This window comes from Ictalurus punctatus, chromosome 27 (assembly GCF_001660625.3).
Source record: "Ictalurus punctatus breed USDA103 chromosome 27, Coco_2.0, whole genome shotgun sequence".
Lineage (NCBI taxonomy): Eukaryota > Metazoa > Chordata > Actinopteri > Siluriformes > Ictaluridae > Ictalurus > Ictalurus punctatus.
This window is the reverse complement of record NC_030442.2, coordinates 9,619,026-9,642,078: the sequence shown is the minus strand read 5'-3', so window position 1 is coordinate 9,642,078 and position 23,053 is coordinate 9,619,026. Positions and strand designations below refer to the sequence as shown.

At 40.8% G+C, this 23,053-nt stretch overlaps 2 protein-coding genes across 2 annotated transcripts in view; both read left to right on the top strand.

The window, feature by feature from the left end:
- b4galnt4b (beta-1,4-N-acetyl-galactosaminyl transferase 4b) overlaps positions 1-3,415 on the top strand; it is a 42,869-nt gene extending 39,454 nt beyond the window's left edge. Inside the window, exons 17-18 of the mRNA XM_053676460.1 lie at positions 348-474; positions 1,986-3,415. Coding sequence (XP_053532435.1) covers positions 348-474; positions 1,986-2,100 — 242 coding nt within the window. The 3' untranslated portion in view covers positions 2,101-3,415. The remainder of the gene's footprint in view (positions 1-347; positions 475-1,985) is intronic.
- A 2,654-nt stretch (positions 3,416-6,069) lies between these two features.
- Positions 6,070-23,053, top strand: part of abtb2a (ankyrin repeat and BTB (POZ) domain containing 2a) — a 28,846-nt gene continuing 11,862 nt past the window's right edge. The window contains exons 1-2 of the mRNA XM_017459329.3: positions 6,070-7,043; positions 20,747-20,896. Coding sequence (XP_017314818.1) covers positions 6,191-7,043; positions 20,747-20,896 — 1,003 coding nt within the window. The 5' untranslated portion in view covers positions 6,070-6,190. The remainder of the gene's footprint in view (positions 7,044-20,746; positions 20,897-23,053) is intronic.

The following is a 23,053-nucleotide window of genomic DNA, read 5'->3' as shown; positions in this document are numbered from 1 at the left end:
CAGCGACATCTCAGCACTGGATTGAAGACTCTTAGAGAATCACGGTGTAAGAACATGTCTTCGTGTAGCCAACACAAGGACCAGTTCACATTTAAAGAGGGTTTAGTGGTGTGGCCTGAATAAGTAGCCTAGACCATAATCATGATGTGCATTACTTTTATTAAGAAAACTTAAAGCAAGAGTAGGACTCTTGGAAAACCTTGTAAAACTCGTGTTTTATGGTGATCTGTTATAAAGTATGAGGCTTGTCATGCATGTGATTAATAAAGCTATAGGGTAACATCAACAGATGTGTTGCTAGATGGGAAAATATTAAACACTCTTTTCTTCCTGCCTTGCATTTACAGGCTACTGGGAGGTCAATGGATTCGGCCTGTTTGGGATTTATAAATCAGATTTTGACAGGATTGGGGGCATGAACACTGAGGAATTCAAGGACCGATGGGGAGGAGAGGACTGGGAGTTCTTGGACCGGTAAGAAACATTATAACAATGTTTTATTCATTCATTCATTCACAATCCAAACTCAACCCTGTACAGGACTTCCATTTAAAAATTAGTTGAGGCTGTAACCTGAACAAGCTTGCTTTGGTGGAGCAGAGATTTTGAAAGCAAGTCTTCTAACTCAGGCTCTCACAGGTTTTTAATCTGATCTGACCTTAACATTTGTCTCCAGAGAAGTAGAAAAACACTCAGTAAAGCTTACCAGAGACACAATAGAGGAACTGTACAACAGCAAAAAGACATGTATTATATAGAATGTGAATATCATATATAGATAAAACACTTTCACATGAGAATGTCTGGCACATTTGCCTCACACCACTGGGGTTGGGGGTTTGAATCCAGACTCTGCCCTGTGTGCACAGAGTGCATGTTCTCCCTATGCGCCAGGGGTTTCCTCTGGGTACTCTGGTTTCCTCTCCCAATACAAAGGCATGCGTTGTAGGCTGATTGGCATCTCTAAATTGTCCAAATTGTAGTGTGTGAAAGGGTGTGTGTGTGTGTGTGTGTGTAATTGTGCCCTGCGATGGGTTGATACCCCGTCCAGTGTGTCCCCCACCTTGTGCCCTGAGTTCCCTAGGTTCCCCGTGACCCTGTGTAGGATAAGCAGGACGGGAAATGGATGGATGGATTTGTGCTTACAACTTTTACAGCCCTGTATACAACTTTTACAGCCCTTTAGCACTCGTGTATCTTGCTGGTCTCATTGTTAGTCCTGAGTATCACTCAGAGTGCAGTTTTTTTCACCGACTGAAAAATTATTGAAGAAAACATTAGAAAGAGTCTAGAACTGTGTAGGCAACTTTAAATCTGGATTAAATTATACTTGTTTAGTGTGTCAAAGTCATAGTTCTTGTTTTATTATATTTTGTTTACATTGTATAGTAAATTTAATAGATTTAACATCAATTCTCTAATGATTAAACCCAGAAGGTAAACAAACAAAAAATAAATTCTATGTTTGTGCTTTAATTGTGAGGTTTTTACAAAAACAACAAAACAAAAAATACATTTGATGTTTGCCCTTACTTGTTTCTCTCTTTAATTCTTCTGAGAAAGATCTGAGTAGTCAGTGATTAATTGTATTTAGGTAATATTATATATTCTTTTTCTTAATTTTCTCAAAAATGTACAGCCTTTGTACTTAAAAAAAGACTTATATCATCTTTTACCCATATGAAATGTTATTGTTTGAATGTTTATATACTGTTCTTCACTAACACCTGCTTAGTTACTCCCTGGCTCACCCACTCTTGCATTTAGCAACCTAAAGATTCTCCACAAGGGGGAGCTGTGTAGCACTGCTTCAATCACACTGTGTCCTATATTTATAAGTGCTGCCTTCTGCCATTTGTAACTAACAAATTTTACACAATAAAGAAGATCTTCTTGAATTGTCTGGCTTGTTAGAGTTTCTAATTAATTTACTCAAAATACTGATAGTGTTTTTTTCTCCCTCTGTGTCTCGTATTTGCTCTTAGGGTTCTGCAGAATGGTTTGGAGGTTGAGAGACTGAGACTTCGGAACTTTTACCACTACTACCACTCCAAACGGGGCATGTGGAATACTCCTATAAAGAAACCGAGTCAAGGCTAGCCAGCTGGGATGCTGTGGTTGCCTGAGTTGGATCAGATGGGGCAGGTTTGAGCCCTTCGAGCTTTCCAGAAGCTGCCTGAAGAGTTCCAATGCACAGCCTGTCTGCCTTAAACACACTGGGTCAGTTAACACAGATGTCATGGTGGAATCCAAATGAAGTTACAATGGTTAAAATATCATGCGCTTTTATAGTTCCAGAGAATAACTATAAAAAGTGCCAAACATACAGTAGAAGCACATAGCGGAACTTACTCAAGTTCTGGACATTATGAACATGATTTGTTTGTTTTTTTTGGAGGAGTGAGAGTGCTCAGGTAATCTTATGTTAATATGATGTTTCCATTAATGGATTGATGTGTTCACAAATTTTTTGGGAGGGTGAATGGTGCTTACTAACAGAGACTGTGTTTTATCTTCACAAATGGTGTCAACAAAAATGGTGTCCAGTTTACTATACTCTATCTTCTATCTCTTTCATTATTTCTTCCCATATTTCTGTCTCTACAATCTCTCTCTCATTCGCTTTCTCTCTCTCTCTCTCTCTCTCTCTCTCTCGGTCTCTGTATTTCTCTGTCACCCCTCAAAATTAGTGACTGATTTTCTGTAGCACACAGATGATGTTTGTACTGTAGAAATTTGCTAAAATGCTGAGCTGCTGCCCTTAATTAGTCTGGAATTTATTGTTAATGTAAATTTCAACACAAGGAGGATGTCTGAAAAGAAAAGCAAATGTAGTTGTCACTGATGCCATATTTAAAGGATAATTTCTGTGAAATTGTATGTAGAGTATGTAAAGGATGTACATTTATTTCCTATTATTTTATTTTCTTATTTTCAAGAATAAATGGAGGAGTAACTGGGGTTTTGTAGTGATACCACATCTCTCCACAAGAGAGTGTGTGTCCCAAACAATGCAAACCGTATAATTGTATTCTTTTTCTTATCCATCCATCCTCTGTACCGCTTGTCCTACACAGGGTTGCGGGGAGCCCGGAGCCCATTCCAGGGGACTCGGGGCATAAGGCGGGGGACAACCTGGACAGGGTGCCAAACCATTACAGGGCACAATCGTGCACACACACACCCTCACAAACCCATTCAAACACTATGGACAATTTGGAGATGCCAATCAGCCTACAATGCATGTCTTTGGACTGGGAGAGGAAGTACCTGGAGGAAACCCCCGAAGCACGGGGAGAACATGCAAACTCTGCACACACAAGGTGGTGGCGTGAATCGAACCCCGAGCCCTGGAGGTGTGAAGCGAATGTGTGTTAAAAAAAAAGTAATATTATGTCAGAGTAGAGTAATTATAATAAAGGGAAAATATATCAAAAAATATGGGAAATAAATCATTTCAAGCAAAGTTTTTGTACTCTTGTATTTTTAGGGTGCATTTGTCTACATGCATTATGATCCACAGTGTAAACCTACAGCTCATATTCCATGCATTTGGGAAAAATATGTTAAACAGCAGTTGTCTTGTTGAAGGACAATGAATTGTTCGCAAATGTAATACCTCCTGTAAAAATCATACAAAAGAAGTACTCCAGAAAGTGTAATATACATACAAAAAATAACCATATGAAGAAGATATGTATAATATTTAGTTTTGTCCAAAACATATCAGAACATGTTAACATTTACATAAAATTTGATCATCAGTTTTTAGTTAAAAATTTAAACTTGGATGGTCTAGACTTACTCTATATATAATGAAAATGTACTATTATTGGGACAGTATTAATGCACAGACATTACAGGAACAGCAAATGTTCAGAGAGTAAATTATCCCTGCAGGCTGTTAATAATCTTTCCTGAGATTTCTCTCCACCTTCTGAGTCCTGAGAATTTTGTAAATGTGCCAGTTTGAGAAATCTTACCTTAAACTAGAGATGCACCGATAATAAATTTCTCAGCCGGTACCGATAACCGATTATTCAGAGTGATATCGGCCAATACCTACCCGATAGTTCTGCCTTTTATGCCTTCTTTTAAATTAATAATTATTTCCACAATTCTAAAAGAAATGCAAATAAAAACTTTACTCTCTCCATTTCAACAAGTTGTTTCACAGTAACTGGTCTCACAAACAGAAAACACGTTACTCACATTAACATTAACACATGAACTAAATTCTGAAGATTAAATGAAGATTTCTTAACTTATTGAATGTTAATAATTCATATTAACATTGTCTGAATTCTAAAAAAACCTCCTGTTAGGCCTCACATTCACTCACCACGAACAAAAGCATTTCTACTTCATCATTGACCATCAAACTGGTAATATATAGGCCTAATATAAACCTTTTTTTTTGATGATATTAACTAATATTAACATTAACTGCATATGAAATATATTACTCTACAAATATATTTTTCTGTGCAATATATACTACTTTTTTGTCACTCATCTTCATTTGGGGGGATTAGACTCGACGCCACTTCACTGCTGCAGCGTCCGGTGTAAACAGAACCTACAGAGATTACAAACTGCAGTTTTGTCATCATTCCACACAAGAGACATCTTTACACACAGCACGAAATCAATGTGTTTTCACGCCCTCTTTTGATTGACAGGATATAATCGGCCCTGATCATCGGATATTTTTAAACTATTGGCCAATAGCCCATAGCGGAAAAATAGCCTTTATCGGCCGATACCAATTATCGGCCGATACATTGGTGCATCTCTACCTTAAACCTAAATAAAACTTGTGCAGAACAGTTTAGGTGTTCAGTAAGTCTGAATGAAAGTCACAGTTTGATCCTTGAAGTAGACCAAACGGTCAACTTCTCAGCAATATGCTTGAATAAGGTTCTTCACATTATACATTCAGTTGCTTTGGATTACATTTTGATCAATTACTGACAGCAAATATTTGCTTGAACATGGCGAGTCAATGCTGGCGGGATTGGGGGGGGGGGGGGGGGGGGGGATAACATACAACCAGATGGAGTGAAGGTAAGTACCAGCGCTTCTTGGTTAAAATGTATATAACATATAACACCGATCAGCCATAACATTAAAACAACCTGCTTCATATTGTGTAGTGTTGTGCTGCCAAAACAGCTCTGACCCATTGAGCCATGGACTCCACAACACCTCTGAAGGTCTGCTGTGGTCTGGCACCAAGACGTCCTTTAAGTCCCAAGTTGGGGCTCCATGGATCGGACTTGTTTGTCCAGCACATCCCACATATGCCCAATTGCTTTTTCAGCATTTTGTGCTACAGAAGCTCTTCTGTGTCATCGGAGGAGACAGGCTAGCCTTCGCTCCCAGTGAGCCTTGGGCACCCATGACCCTGTAGCTGGTTCACCGATTGTCCTTCCTTGGAACACTTTTGGTATGTACTAACAACTGCATACCAGGAACACCCCACATACCTGCCATTTTGGAGATGCTCTGACCCAGTCATCTAGCTATCGCAATTTGGCCCTTGTCAAAGTTGCTCTTGCCTATTTTTCCTGCTTCCAACACATCAACTTCGAGAACTGACTGTTCACTTTATCCCACCCCTTGACAGGTGTCACTGTAATGAGATGTTATTCAATGAAATGTTATTCACTTCACCTGTCAGTGGTTTTAATGTTATGGCTGATCAGTGCATAATAATTAAAATTGTGTAAAACATTTCTAATACCACAAACCTTCCACTTTTTACTGGGGAAGAAAATCACAAAGGGTTTCCCCTTTACATATATGTGTACTGAATTACATGTATCAGATCTCAGTGATATTCAAATATTGCCCACACTCTCTTTCATGTCTCTGGGATTGAAGCCCTACTACAAGAATTAAAATGGTTGTTAATGTAAATATTCCGAATTTTCTGACGCAACGATTGGTTAGTTTCCTCGCTTGTTTGCGTCTGATTGGCTGAGAGAAAGGCGTCAGCTGATTGGCTGAGAGTACGCCCTCAGCTGTTGCTTCAGTTCAACTTTCCCCAAAACACTCCAGCTGGCAGCGCGTGCACAAGCTGTAGCACGGAAAGCAGATGGATACACGTTAACTCTGACGTTAGTGCACGATTAGTACTGCAGTTTTAGGAGTGTAAGGGGAGCATCTGTCTGTCAGCTGAACCGGAATGGCCGCCTTAAGCAGTGTTAACCTGAAGACTTTGGAAGATTTGACGTTGGATTCGGGATACGGCGCGGGAGACTCATACCACTCCCTCAGCCTCTCATCGTCCAAGTCCAACTCTCAGCTCATCTCCACTGCCTACCGGGCAAACCGGTGCCGCCGCTCCGCCTCCACCAACAGCCGCAACGACAGCTGGGACTCCGTGAACACAGTACCGGAAGACCCGGAGGACATCTTTTCCAGATGCCCGCGATTGCCGGACCTCGAGGAATTCCCCTGGACGGACGACGAGGTGGATTGCGTGCTGCGTAAAGTCTCTGGAGAGCGCGAGCCCTCAGCTTTTACGCGTGACATTGTACGCTCTGTGTCCAAGCTGCTGTGCCGTCCGCTGTTGCGTGTGGCGCGCGAGGCGCAGAGACTGAGCGTGCTGCGCTGCAGGTGCACGCGCTACGAGGTGCAGAGCGCCGCGCGGCTCGTGCTCAGCTGGCCGCTCGCAGACGCGTGCGTCTCGGCCTCAGCGAGCGCCATGTCCATGTACAGCATGAGTGCAGGAGAACTGCTGCGTAGGAGCAAGTCATCGCGTTGTGGTCTCATCCTATCCGTGGGTAGCTTCTTCCGCTGGATGGTGGACACTCGGGTGTCGGTGCGCGTCCACGAGCAGGCGGCCATCTGCCTGGCCGCGTGCATGCAGACTCTCATGGAGGAGGTCGGTGCCAGGGTGCTGACAGCGTGTGACGCGGGTCATTTCGGGTGTCCAGTGCCCACAGAGGTCCTGGAAGCAGCAGTGAACGGCGACCCCGAGCTTTACGGTCTCCTGCAGAACTATGAGCATCTGATCTGCGGGAAAAACGCCAACGGTGAGGGGGGAAAGCGCAATGAATAGCATGTTGCTGTGTTCAAGTTTTCAAGGCTTGTTTGCATTGAGTGTGAATGTTGTTGATGTTGCTTTACACGTGATATTCATTTGCAGCAGTGCATGAAAATGAAAACAAAATACCTCGGGTTTTATTTTTCCTCAAGAACGTTCAACTTTCTTTTCATGTTTAAGTTGCAAAACTCCACAAACTTTTCATATCAAGCAAGTGAAGGCTAAATGACTTAATTTTCTTTATGTGACAGTTAATTTATTTGACAAGGCTTAAATTTGTCGGGTAAGGACTGTTTTTGTTTGTTTGTTTTTGTTTTTCTCTTCAGATTATTAAAAAGGGGCACATTTCACTTGATGACATTTAGACTTTATTATTGTCCGCTTTTGTAGTTGTAGTTATTTATAAGTCTTTACAGCAGTCCTAGGAGTGTATGATGGTACACACCAGTTTGACCATAGGATGTGGACTGTATATTTTTGGTTGATGGATTGTGGTGACTGCTTGATAAACTCAAACTAGCACAGCACATAATATCATGACCAATAGTCACCGTCATTGTTATCACGATCACTAATATGCTGAGGATCGTCCATCAATAATATCAATTATATCCAGTCCATGGTGGCCTCTTTTCATTGATGGATGGGGTCGGGGGGGGGGCTGAGACACTGAGTGTAGCAACAGATTGGCTACAGTCAGTAATCGTACATCTTACATTCAAACATTCACTAAACAGGGAATGAGGACACAAAAGTCCATTGTTCTGCCCTGTGCTTTCTGTGCCAAGCTGTATACGGATGGCAAAGTAAGCAGAAAGCAGTGAGCAAAAGAGACCAGAGTGCAGGGGATTGAAAAGCCATCCCACTGTTCTCTCTCTGCTCTGGTTTGAATCAGGATTTGGACTGGGTCTCTGACAGGCTGGCCCTGCAGAACTGTTCTGCATCACAGTGCTTTAAAAGAAAAGATGATGTGAAATGGCTCAAGAGAGGGGAATTGGGGAGTGTGTGGACGTGTTGCTGTTGTAAAACATAGCGCCTGTACTAGTGTATTGCTTCCTTCCCCATGTTATTGAATTGAATGAGAGTAGCATTAATGAGTGCTTCGAGGTCTGGGTGAATTGAATGTAGTTTTGATGACCCTCCAAGGAAAAATCTTCGCCTAATCGGATCACACACTTGCTCTCAATGTGATTGAATATGACAGGACAGTTGAGGAAAAAATGTTCCCAAACACTCACTTCCTCATTCATTTTTTCCACAGGTGACTTACAATATCAATACTGTTTGAAAGCAAAATATCGAGTGGGCACTTGATATTTTGATCGCTTGAGAAACCATTAAAAAAAGAGTGAATGAGCGAGTGTCTTCACACTCCTTATGTGTTTGTCTTTCACACGTTGTACTTTTACCATATATATGGACAAATTATCGATTGCTGGTGTATGTTTGTGGTTGATTAGTGGCTAGGAGAGTGGAGCCACCACTACTTATGGAGAACAGATTGAGACCTGTAGGCTCACGGTTGGCACACTCACTTCCATACAAAAGCAGCTCACTCATGCACTGAACAGGCCCACATCTGGAAGTCTTTAAGACCTAAGTGACCTTTCGACTCCTGTAACAGAATAGCCCCATTTTCTATTTCTAGTGTGAAAGATGGTCTACAGTCTTGTTCATTCATTTCTTTTTAGCAGTCAATATCCATGATTAACAAAAGGAAGGTCAGAAAGATTGTCTGCTCAGTTATATATGTACAGTCCTTACAGTTCCATTCAGGGTCTTTCCATTAATTACTTCCACCCTTTTTTTTTATCAGTAACCTTGGAGCTAATCCTGGCCAGTCTAGGTGCTGTTTCAGCAGTTTCGGTTTGGTGGCTTTGCGCTTTGAGTCTATGAGAGCTAGAACTGCTTAGATCTTTTCATTGCAACTGTATAGATTTACGGTACACGGCTTGGGGAAGTCTGTGAAATTATGATGGGTCTCAGCTGAAACTATATTAAACCCACCAAAAACTGGAAGGAATTCAAATATGAATAGAAAAACAAGGATTTCCCTCAAAATAGGAGGATCGACCAAGGGTGAGGCTTTACTAAGATATTTCTTCAAACCACTGAAAGCTAAGAACCATCTGTTTATCTCATTAGTCAAGTTTAAGTTCTTCTTTACTATTTTACATTCTAGATGTAAATCAGTTGGATCTGTCTGCTACAGAGAGATGACTGGAAAGTACTGTGGAGTAACATGGACAAAACCAGTGTCTCCACATCTAATTGTAGGAAGCGTTCATTAACGATCATAACTGTGTAAAGACCACACCAGAAACTTTAGAGTGCAGATGATATCAGCAACAACAAGCGGAAACCCTGAGTGAGTAAGCATGCCCTGCGGCTAGGTCCTAGTTGTTTTCGTCTGAACTATGACTAAAAGGAAGTTGTCAGTAAACAGTGAGGTTCTGTGAGCTTGACAGTAATGGCTGACCAGATAGCTGTAAGAGAGTGGGGAAAATTAGGGGCCACAGGTAAGGTGGCCCCATTGGTCTGACTGGCTCAATGGTGGGAACCTGAGTTTGGTCAGAGTGTTAAGTCTAACGATCATCCCTGCTTAATTAACTCTGTAAAGTGTTCCGCCGACAAAGCCCAATTTCTTTGAGCTTCACTCCAAACCATAGGAATTGGAGCATTTCCAAAGCCTGTGCAGTTAGGGACCAAATGCATGCATTTAGTATGGATTTTTCTTAACTTGAGTGAGTGGCTCTTATAAAACCCAAAATGATGTGTTTATTAAGCTACAGTTTGTTGAATTAGTGAGTATTTAGCAGCTACCTAGGCTTGAACATTGTTTTGCTCGAAGAAGCCATTACTGCCATTATCATCTGTTTTCTAAACCACTGCACAAAGCTTTAAGGCTTTAGTTGTATCCTCTGCCAGCTGACCTAGGCAAATATTGCAGACTGAGCAGGAAGAGGAAGTTTGCAGTGACAGCTGGTCTTCCTGACACTGACCTTCCTCACCTCTCAACATGTAGGTCTGGAAAAAAAATGCCACCTAGTCCAGAGAGGTGTGATGGAGCCTAAATATAGGTAATATATCAGTGGAACTTCTTTGTGTTTTTATGTATGTAAGCAGGAATCTGTCACACTTTCATTGTAAGGCGTACCTCTATACGTTTATATGGTAACTCAGCTGTTCTGTGGATATTTTGATGTGTCATGTCTGGCAGGTGTCCTTCATGACACCAAGGTTTCCTTGTCTCAGTGAGCTTTCTAGGCTGACCTAAAGAGACATCTGTAAGCCCTGAGACTAATTTTGCATTAGTCACACCTCAGAGTATTTGCAGCCATGGAACCTTTTCAAAAAAGTCTTTAGTTTTTAGAGTTTATTCCTGAACTTTCCTTCTAAAGAACCTGGAGCTGTGTCAGAAATGTAGATACATAAACTTTTTGCATCATATTTTTCCCATCGTTTGTAGTTTTATTAAAAGGTGGTTTAAACCTGTTTAATTCAATTGACCAGCCAATTAAGCTCTTACTAAAAATAAGTAGTTTAAACAACTTTGATAATAATCAATGGTGATTTCCACCACTGTAAGATGGGTCAAAGAAAACTACTATATATATATATATATATATATATATATATATATATATATATATATATATATATATATATATATATATATATATATATATATATATATATAATATAAAATCACAGATGACACTTTTATTACATGGCTCTAGTTGGGGCTCTAGTCTCCAGGCCTGGGAATGTACTGCCCTGCACAGTTTTAGTTTTTCTATACACCTTTGCATCTGTAGAACCCCCCCCCCCCCCCCCCCCCCACCACCACCACCAACACCAACACCAACACCGCCAAGTATAAGTATCTCGGTGTCAAAAGACTCAGATTCAAAGGTCCACAAACAGCTCATTAATAATGAAACAGGATATTAACAGTTCATTAATTCCATTCCTGACCACCCAAAAATAATTCCATACTTTTGTGGCCTTTGACTTTTATGCCTCATTACCTCATCATGAGTGCAAAGACCAAACCACAGGTGCGTCATAAACTTCGAAAGCCACCAACACCTTAGAACATTTCATACAAGCAGTGAATCGCACACACGGCACTCTTTCTGAGCACTCATGTGGGAATGGCACTTAAGTGACTTCCTCTAAGTTCTTAACAACTAATAAAAGTTAAATGAGGTGTTAATCAGCCAGTGATGCAAAACGGTACTGCCCAGATGTGGGCTGAAACGTAGCCAAACATTCATTTTTAAAATCTCTGGCTCACACTTGACAACTAATCAAACAGCAAATCAAATCAGTTAGAAGGCAGCAGGTTAACCAAGACCTACGATTAGTCCCTGGATTGTGAACTGTGTTTGGGTGTGAACTTTGCCCCGAAGTTTGTGAGTAACAACAGGTGTGGCAGCAGGTTTAAGGTTTGAGCAAAATAAATAACAACCAAATTAATTAAGTGCAAACCACACACCCCAGGAAATTTTTTAAGTGATATTCAAATATTCAAATATTTTCTCATAGCTTAAATATCAGATTTTATGTATTTTATGATATACCTGTCATATTATTTGTTTAGTAAAATTCATTTACGCCTGTGGGTTAACCGTGGAGAACTAACAACCACATGTAATCTCTCTCTATCACTGTGATTAGCAAGTGCCCAAGCTTTGATTAATATTAATGAATGAATGAATGAATGAATGAATGCCTTTTATTGTCACTATACATATGTACAATGAAATTAAGAGCCACTCCTTTTTGTTCCGTGCAAACATGTACATTCAATAAACAAGAAGAATAAACAGATAAATAAACAAGATAAATAAACAAGATATACAAGATATGCAAGATAGATATTGGGGTGGATGGGGGAGGTACTATGAAATGCACAGTTTTGAGACACTATATACATATGCTGTAGACTCAGTACATGTATTTGTTTATAATGGTAATAGCTTTCGGGAAGAAACTATTCTTAAATCTACTAGTCCTTGTTTTGATGCACCTGTAACGTCTCCCTGAGGGCAACAGATTGAACAGATCAAAGCCAGGGTGAGAACTGTCCTTAATGATGGTTTTTCCTCTGCTGAGGCAACGGGAGGTGTAAATATCCATCAGGGAGGGCAGAGGGCAGCCAATGATCTTCTGTGCTGCTCTTACTACTCTCTGAAGCCTCTCCCTGTCTGCTGCAGTGCAGCTACCGTACCACACCGTGATACAGTATGTCAGCAGGCTCTCGACGGACGAGCGGTAGAAGATCAGCAGCAGATTGGAGTCCAGATTGTACTTCCTGAGAACCCTCAGGAAGTGTAGCCGCGTTTGAGCCTTCTTGATAACCGCTGTGATGTCCGTCCAGGAGATGCTTGCAGAGATAAGGACGCCAAGAAACCGGACGGTGTGGACCTTCTCCACACACTCACCATTAATGAAGAGGGGGGCCAGCTCAATGTTGTGTTTTCTGAAGTCTACAATAAGTTCCTTGGTTTTCTTGGTGTTTAGAGTCAGATTGTTCTTTGAACACCAGGCTGCTAAGTTTAGGACTTCCTCTCTGTAGGCTGCCTCCTCTCCTTTTGAGATAAGTCCGACCACTGTGGTGTCGTCAGCAAACTTGATGATAAGATTATTGTTGTAGACTGGTCTACAGTCGTATGTGTAGAGACAGTACAGGAGGGGGCTCAACACACAGCCCTGTGGAGAACCTGTGCTCAACGTGCGAGTGGAGGAGAGGTGGGGTCCGAGTCTCACTGTCTGGGACCGGTTGGTGAGAAAGTCCTTTATCCAGGCACACGTGAGGCGGGGGAGGCCAAGGGTGACCAATTTGGTGACGAGAATGTCCGGAATTATTGTATTAAAAGCCGAACTGTAATCCACAAAAAGCATCCGGACGTAGCTCTGTTGCTGCTCTAGATGTCTCAACACGTAGTGGACAGCTACGGCGATAGCATCCTCTGTGGATCTGTTTGCACGATAAGCAAATTGAAAAGGATCGAAATCTGGGGGGAGGTAGTCCTTGATGTGCTGAAGAACCAATCTCTCAAAGCACTTCATGATAACTGGAGTGAGGGCCACAGGACGATAATCATTCAGGCTAGTGGTGGGCGACTTCTTTGGCACTGGGATGATTATGGCTGATTTTAGGCAGGCCGGGATGACTGCTTGGGCCAGGGAGAGATTGAAAATTCTGGTAAAGATATGGGCAAGCTGGTGGGCACATGATCTGAGCACGTTACCAGGTACACCGTCTGGGCCAGCAGCCTTCCTGGGGTTCACTGCCAGAAACATCCGTCTAACATCGTGTTCCCTCACAGTAAGTAGAGTGGTGCAGGAACCAGAAGGGGATGGAGGCAGGGCTGGACTGGTACGGGGGCCAGATGAGGGTGGAGGTGGGGCTGGAGCAGATGAGTGCTGTTGTTGTGATGTTTCAAAGCGTGCAAAGAAGCAATTTAGCTCTTCTGCCAGCATCGCACTCAGGTCTCCTGTTGTCGCCTCACGGCCTCTGTAGTTCGTGATGTTCTGTATGCCCTGCCACACCTCCCGTTTATTTTTGCTGGACAGGTGGGACTCTATGCTCCTCTTATAGGCCGCCTTAGCTTCCTTAATACCACCTTTCAGGTTGGCACGAGTGGCTCTGTACAGAGCTCTATTACCAGACCTGAAGGCAGCGTCGCGGGCTTTGAGTAGTGTGCGGACCTGTTTGGTCATCCATGGTTTCTGGTTTTGGAAAACCTGGATGTTTTTTCCCACAGTCACATTTCCAATACAGAACTTGATATAGTCCAGTACCGTTCCTGTTAATGTTTCTAGCTCTTGGTGTTCAAACAAATCCCAGTCTGTCTGTTCGAAGCAGTCCTGTAGTTTGCAGAATGCATCATCAGGCCAGGTGGTAACAGTCTTTATTACAAACTGATGCACTTAATTACATCGAACCATCTCTCATTGACAGCCCTGATAGCTGGTGAAAGCATGATGGATGGTGTTTGAGAAATTATATTATCATTAGAGAGAGATTCTGCTCTAACCCCAGCCCAGCAAATCCACTTCTCAGGCATGGCATGTTAGGAAAAAATTGCTACATTTGAGATCAAAACTGTGGCCCCATTGGAAAGTGGTTCACGTGTTCAGGGCAGAATAGTGGGGGTAGATGTTAAATCTCAGGGAGTACCATAATGCTAAGCTACTCCTGGTTTTTCCATCCCATCCTCAAGTGGAGTTTATAGGGAAGGAAGGTTTGGCTGTGGTGTTAAACACCTCTGCCAACTGGCAGGCTGTGATTCTGGCCACACTCTGCTTTTTGTCTTCTGCTGGAGCTGGAGAATATAGGTGGCAATGAGTTGAAGGGATTAAAAAGGGGGTATGTGCACTCTGACGTCCACATCTTGGTCACATTAAACCCCAGTTTGTCCTTTAGTTGAGAGGTTTTAGAGAATCGCATGATTAAGGATGGTTTTGGCCAGTTTGCACATAATGGTTGGAGGACTTGAATAAGGAATAAAGCATGTTGGGGCATGCTGTTATAGGAAAATAATCCATGACAGGGTGGTGTGATGAGATCTGATGTGACATGTTAAGCTTTTCAACTGTTCCTAGTTACATTTAAGGTTGTGGTCCATACATGAGATGAGTTAGTTCCTGTCATCATGTTATAGCAGCCTCTTTTTTTCTCTCTAAAACAAACAAACAAACAAAAGCACAGCATTTCATGTTACCAAGAAACCAGAGAGAGCAAAGCCATCTATCCTTGAAACTTCCTGTGGTGGAAAACTTACTGATTGCTACAAAGCACTGAAACTAGAGAATCTTAAATGAACATCTCCTTACAGATAAGTTTTTAAACTACGGTACCTTGTTATCATTTTGCTTAGATTATGTGGAGAGGCTTCTATACAAGTCTTTGTGAATGCACTTATTCAGAATTAGAAAAAGCTATTATTTGAATTATAGGTGGTACTATAGTCAGAACTGCTGTTACTGGAAAGTAATAAAAACTTTTGACCAACCCATCCATCTTCCATGACGCTTATCCTATACGGGGTCGCCGGGAGCCTATCCCAGGGAACTTGGGGCACAAGGCAGGGGACACCCTGAACAGGGCACAATCGCACACATATTCACACTCTACTGACATTTTGGAAATGAAACTCAGCCTACAGCGCATGTCTTTGTATTGGGGGAGGAAACCAGACCAGCGTACTCTGAGGAGAAAACCCCAAAACACAGGGAGAGTATGCAAGCTCCATGCACACAGGGCGGAGGCGGGATTCAAACCTTCAACCCCGGGGGTGTCCGGCAACCATGCTAACCACTAAGCCACCATGTCCCCCTCTTTTGACCAGTCAGAATTCAGCAGCACTGTTGTATAAAGTAAATAAGACCACCATTAATATTGAGAGTATATTATCCAAAAAACAGCTTCAAGTTCATAGTATACAGTGCATGAGAGATGCTTTAATGGTTATGTGCATCGTTTTAGCAGATATTTCAAGGTAGCTGATACTTTCGGAAGATCAAGTAATTTACTCATTTATTGCAGAAGAGGAATTTGAATGCATCCTGTCTTTTAACAACGCTAATAAATTCCTCATATTGTCGTTGAAGTGTATGGTTTTATGCCATGCTTAGGTATTTATATGTAGTCTAGAATGAAAGTAAAATAAAGAGTGAAAATCCCAAGGCTTAAAAGAGACTAGAGCCTTTTGTTCATTTTTGTTAAATTTGTAAGCTTTTCCAGTGCTAATCAAGGGAAAAAAAAAGAAAAAAAAAAAACAAAACCAAAAACTTATCACTAGGTCATTTGGTTGATTTTCAGGAGAAATACAGGCTTGCGTGAGTACGCAGTCATGCAAACCCATCCAGGCTTCGTTTCCCCTTGGTGTTTTAGGGTAAACAAGCCAACCTACATGCTCATATTCACAGAGCACTTTAAACACATCAGCATGTAACACAAGGGCTGATTGAGCTTACCTGTGCAGCACACTGGCACCATTGTGCCCTGCTCAGAATGGCACTGTTGTACCACGGTGTTGCACTCTGACTGACTTACTGTTTTCACACCATGTTGCTTAAGAGAGGGAAATAGGTTAATCACTCATATTTAGGCAAATGAGGGTGGCTGCGTTTTGGGGTTTGAGTGGAGTTTCTTTCAGACATTGTTCTGTAAAGAGTAGGCTCTTTTACAAGACTTGAAATTCAAATAAAGTCTATGCACAAATATTTTCCTCTCATTGAGAATGGGTCAGACTGAATCTAAATCTAAATGATTGTTTCAATCCTATTAGTGGCATACCTGCACTGAGAGCTGCGGCTTGAAGCGGCTTAATGACGTTCAGATGTTCAAGGGTTGTAGTTATAAAATACGGATGATAGGTTTTTTTATCTCAAGAAAAATATTTTATCTTCTAGGTTGCCATTTTATCATATTTCTTATCAGTGGTGGAAATCGTGGTGCGAAATGATGTGAATTAAAGTCAGTGTGCTCATACAGCATGTAGGTAAGCAGTGAAAGTACAGATTTTACTAGCTGAAATTGAAATGTGATGACAGATCCAAGATATGCATAAGTATTTTGCACTTTGCCAAGTTCTTTCCCCAAGTTTTAATGGATATGTCTTCGAAAATGTAAAAAGAATAATTTCAAAAGTTTTTCGTTTGAAATGAAAGTATATTTGAAAGTAAAATAATTTCTTTTAATATATTTAAGTAGGAATGCATGCTAATATATATAGTCACAATTATGTTACATTTGTAAATTATCCTATATTCCTTCAAGTATATGTGTCAGGAGTCAAAGTCAGATGTGAGAGCAGATTAGGTTTAATAAAGAGAAAAACAAAACCCAAATATAAACTATGAACTAGTGGCAAAGATATAAAGACTAAAAAACATAAACATAAGACTGAAAACAGGAGACTTGAAAGCATACCGTGACAAAGAAAGACAAAATGTGATTTATATAACAGTGCTAATTAACCAAAAGTATCAACTAGTATAAACCATGATCATGGAAAAAAATATGATTAATCCCATATTTAGGTATCCTTAAAATGGATTCTTCTTATTATTATTTTTCTTCTGCTTCTAGCGAATCATCCATCTCCATTATGGAAATCCGGTTTCTGATCAACATATTTGATTTGGCACAGGTTTTATGCCGGATAACCTTCCTGACACAACCCTCCCATTTTATCTGGGCTCGGAACCAGCACCGAGAATTCACTAGCTTGTGCAATCCCAGTGGCTGGGTTTAACAGGTCAAAGTAATTAAGAATAAATTGGATTTGAGACACTATTTCTCATAAATAAGAATCTATTCAGTAGCTAGCTGATTTATTTAGCCAGGTACATTTCTAATACTTGCTTTCGTAATAAAAAGCACCTGACTTGAACCCCATAGAAAATCTCTGGTGGGATTTGAAGAAGGCGGTTGCAGCACGCAAACCCAAGAATATTACTGAACTGGAGGCCTTTGCTCATGAGGAATGGGCTAAGATTTCTCAGGAACGCTGCCAGAAGCTCTGCATCTCGTTTGCAGCAGGTCATAACAGCAAAAGGGTGCTCTACTAAGTATTAAAGATGCTTGCCATGAAGGGATTGAATCATTTTGTGACTGGAGAAGTCATTATAAACGCATTTTCGGTTGAATTTGGGGAAATCACTTGAAGCTTTCATTGTGTTGAACAATTTCAATTGCTTTTGTTTGATTTGTTCCTTGCAATCAGCTGAAAGTCTGTAAATTTTGACAGTAAACCTGATTTGCAATAGGGGTCGAATCATTCTGATTGCAACTGTATATATTACACAACAGGTTTTAATGCCTCTCCCTGGCTCTGCTTAGCAGCTTTATCTCTGATTTGACCCAGTGCACTAATACAGATTTCCCATCCTCCCATTAGTGGTCATCGTGATTTGTAGTTGTAAGTGAAACAGTCTGCCAAGTTAAACCTCAGTCCTCCTTATCCCTTCTCATAGTGGCAGTGCACATGCATTTCCCTTTCCCTCAATCCTCTATGACGAGACCAGACTTGTGTGTATGTGTCTCTGTGTGCACTTGGGCGTGTGTGTGTGTGTGGCTCTTTATGACGCACATGTTAGCCTCGGGGCTGCCAGTGTTGGAATGGTTGGTTATGGGAAAGGCACTGGGTTGGATGTGTTGGTGAAGGATGGGTGTGGATGGAGGGGTTTGGGTCTCTGGGTTTACCGCGTGCCCAGCTGTACAGCACACCCTGTGGCTCACAAAAACCTATCTGACCTTTCCAGAACCAGCATGTGTGTAGACCGGGCTATAGGCCTACATAGCTGTGCTGATTTGAGGCTGAATGTATTTATACTATATATTTAAACTTGGGCCGTGAGCTAATGGCCATGATAGGAAGCACATGTGAAATGAAGGCACTCTGGTGCACATTGCGGTCTCCGAATTAAAGTCAGCTTTGGTTTTCTCTCTTAAATGTATCCTAATGTTTAAAGCAAGCCAGTCAGATTTTATAGATTGTATTATATTTCAGAAATATAGTTGTGTTTTTTTAATTTTTTAATTTTTTATTTTTTTTTACTGTTTTTATTATTCTGTTCTTCCTGTATTTCTGAGTGTACATTTATCAACAGACTGAAAAATACTGCAATTCCCATCACTGAGTTTTGTTCAGGCCATATTTTAGCATCTGAGTTCGCATTATTGTACTGATTCGCCAGTCAACCCATGCTGAACTAAGCATTTTCTGCTCACACTTTATAGTCCTGCATAGATTTTACAGTGTGTTTGTGTTTTACTGATATGACTCACTTCCTTCTAAGGAAATATTCTCAGAGTGTATCCATATATGTGACCTAAATATATCCGATGGCTAGGATCTGGATATGTTTTCACCATACCAAGTATGTGAATTACTTGAATGAATGACTGCACATGCCTGGACGAATGGTCAATAGTTTACTTTAATTTTGAAAACAAATCCATTCCGTTATCCCCCATTTGATCCCTTTGTAATACCTACTGACCGAGAGTTCCCAGGGAAAGGGATGGATTTTGAATCATGTGAAAAGAAGAATTCCCAAGAAAGCCTTCTATCTTATTTGAAGCTGAACATCCTTTATAATTCGGAATCCAAGCTTGAACGCCAGTTATTGTTTTGTTCAGAGTATGCTTTATATCCCCTGCAGCTTGTAAGAAAATAAAGGCAGACATATATTCCAGAGGCAATCATCTGCCATTTAGTTCAGCCTCAGATTCATGACTTTATTAGAGTTCGAGTGGGAATCAGGAGAACTGTGGAGTTCTGGAGAGGAGCAGTCCATCTCCATCATGGGAAAGGATTCAAACACAGGAGGTTAAATAATTAAAGCCATCTTTAAACTTGACTGTAGTCAGCAACATGTTTAGAACAATAGCACTAAAGCCTTAAGTTGGTTTCAAACCGTTCCAGTCAAACCAGTTGTGTGGAGTTTATTCAGCAGTTTTTCTATAATGATCATCTGCACAAAAGAAACAATAACTGGATTTTGCATGGAACTTTAATTGATCAATTAATTTAATTACTATTAATTCATTTTTTCATCTTTTGTAAACCGATCTGGAGCCTATCCATGGAAAACACCCTTGACCATTTAGTCCCCTCTGAAACTATTGGAACGGCACGGCCAGTTCATTTGTTTTTCCTGTAGACTGAAGACATTTGGGTTTGAGATCAAAAGATGAATATGAGAAGAGTTATTTATTTCCTGGTATTTACATGTAATGTGTTAAGTGACATATATAGCAATATAGCTCGCCTAAGAAATGGGTTGTCTGATCCTGGTTTTATGTCGTTTAACACGTCTAGATGTAAATACCAGGAAATAAAAAAAGAAATCTTAAACGCACGTCTCATAGCCATCTTTTGATCTCAAACCCAAATGTCTTTGGTGTATAGCACAAATAAATGAATTGGCCTTGCAGTTCCAATAGTTTCGGAGAACCAATGAATATAACAAATGAACAGCCAATGATCAACCAATGATCAACCAATGAACATAACAAAAAGATAACACATCGTTTTTACTAAACACACCCATCTTCATTCATTTTTCTGACAATTTTAATCAAAGCAGTTACACTAGAGTTGCCCAGTAGTGGCATGCTGGCAGTCCTGTGATTTTGAATTCACAACCAGTGATTTAGCTTAGAAAATTAATATATGAGAACTTCCCCAGTAATTGTCACATTAAGGAGAAGGAAGAAGGGATGATGTGGGAGTGGATTGCATTGTGTTCACACTCCCTAAGGGATTCTTGTAAAGAAAATTGCAGCTAGACTTCAAAGTTCTTCCTCTTCTTATCTCTAATAGAGATTAAGTCTATGTGAGGTTGTGGCTTATTACTCTAATGGCACACTGGCTCGCTCCACTAACCGGTAATAACTTCAGGCCTCGAAAACTAGCCCTATCGGTTTTGTACCATCATGGAACTAAGGATAAGGCTTGATGTTGGTTTTAGGGCAATGTACCATTAAATGCATGGTATCTGTTATAATGCCATCTTGGGCTGTGCCTTTTATGCCATTCCTATCTTGCTTGATAATTAAAAATAATTAGAGTCACGTAATTTGACCTTAAGTGTGGGTGTTCCTTTTCGCTAGCTGGTTTATTTCCATAGTGTTTTCTCATATCTGATTGTGGTTTTTGTGTGTAGGTGAGCTCTCCCTGCCAGCCCACTTCAGCCCGTATGCCGAGGGTCGTAGTCCAGGGTCAGAGGCCAGACATGAAACGTGTGTTCAGATGGAGGTGCGGACGCTGGAGCAGGCCTTGCTGGCCACCTGTGCGGGAAGCATCTCGGAGCTCAGTGAGTATGACTTCCTTAAACTAATCAAAGGCCAACCAGGAGTTATGTAGTTGTAAATAAAGACGACACCTTGAGAAATTCCTGCCTAGAATCCTTGTATAAAATCTTGGTGTTATTATGGATTCATATAGTGCCATCAGTAGCTATGTTAAAGGAATACCTAAACCAGCATTTTATTGAGGATTCTTATCCATCCAAACATGACTTGTAGAAACCCATCCATGTATTCTGTTTTTCATGGACTATTATAATGGTTTCTTTATAGGCATTCCCAAAATCATTCTAAATTTTAAAAAATATATATAATAATTTGCTGAGATTGCTTTGGCTGGAATTTTAATCAGGGAACCAGAACATTGATCCAATTCATGGATCCTTACACTGTCTTTCTGCCACTACACAATCAAGTTTATAAATCAGCATATGACCTACTTGAAACATTAAAATCTACAAGCAAATTAGAATTATTCGCACTTTTCAAAAAAAATGAACAAACATTTTCATAAGGGAAGTTTTCAACCAACCCAGACTTTCAAAACTTCTTTATAATAACTCTCATTATTTTGAATAATTGTGTTGTAATGTCTGTTACCTTACAACAAGCGTTTTCTTAGATAACATATTATTTATAAAGAAGTTCTTATGAGAATGGTGTTTGTTAGAGGAGAGATATCCTATATGGCCAAAAGTATATGGACACCTGAGTATTGTGTTTTTCCCCCTGTGCTGCCTCCACTCTTCAAAGAAGGCTTTCCACTAGATGATGGAACATGGCTGTAGAGATTTGCCAACTCAGTCAAAAGAGCACAAAATGTAGGGCACTGATGTCCGGTGAGAAGTCCTGGTGCACAGCTGTCATTCCAGTTCATCCCAATGGTGTTCAGTGGGGTTGAGGTTAGTGCAGACCTGTCTAGTTCTTTCACACCAATCTTGGCAAACCATGTCTTCATGGAGCTCGTTTTATGCACAGGGGCATTGTTCTGTTGGAACAGGTTTGGGCCGCTTAGTTTCAGTGAAAGGAAATCTTAAAGCTATAGTATACGAAGACATTCTAGACCATTGTGTGCTTCCAAATTTGTGGTAACAGTTTGGGAAAGGCCCACATATGGGTGTAATGACATGTGTCCAGATATTTTTGGTCATATAGTCTATATAGACGTGTGTAATGTTTATTTTATACAATTCTGGATGTTCACTGCTTTTAGATGAACAGGGATGGGTCAGTTAGAAGTCCTAGCAATACTACTATATGATATATATCCAGTAATGTCTATAATAATGCTTAGTCATCAAAACATCTGCTATAAATCTTTTAATCTTTATATTTATTATCTTTGCACACTTCTTATCCATGAACGCACTTTTAAAAACTGAAACAAATGATTTTTAACTAATTAAGTGATTTTTCTTTTGGTGTTTATTTAATCATGTGCTGTTTATTGCCATCTTAACTGTGGTTCTCCTCCCCCCATCCCCCTCGTCCCCAGAATTGTCGTTAAAAAGAGCTTCTTTGTGTCATTATCATTGCTGATCATGCTTGACTTGCTCTACTCTAAAACACGTGGCTGTACTGCTGGCCGTGTGTTTATTTTCCAGCCCACAGCTCAGGGTGAGGGCAGCGTGTGCTCCTGGCCGCTGCTTGGTCCAGCCCTCAGGCGGTCTGAAACACTCCTCAGTTGTGCTCCTGCTACAAGAGCATCTTCTGTTTGGTCCCGAGGAGGGAAAAGTACCTCCTTTGTGCCTTGTGTTTGCGATAAACCTGCAAAATAACACCACACCCAATGCCCATGAGAGCTGAAAAGCAGGTCTTTGTGGTAGATCTATCGGAGATCATTCATCCGTGTTCGTTTTGATATGGTAATTAAGGAGTAAGTGTAGAGCGGCACAGTTGGCCTCAAGGCAGATGGGCTTCCAGTTATAGAGCACCACTTTATTTAAAGCCTGGCCAAAATCTGGCCTCTTAAACACCGCACAAACCTGGAACTCGATCCCTATAAAGACAATATCAGTCCCTGTTTATTAGATCAGTGTCATGCTCCTGAGGCTTGCTTCCTCTATTCAGTGTGATGTTTTCTCCATGTGGCCACTGCACTTTCTCCCAGCTCCTGATTTTTTTTTTTTTTTTTTTTTTAATGATGAACCCAGATGATAAGGAGA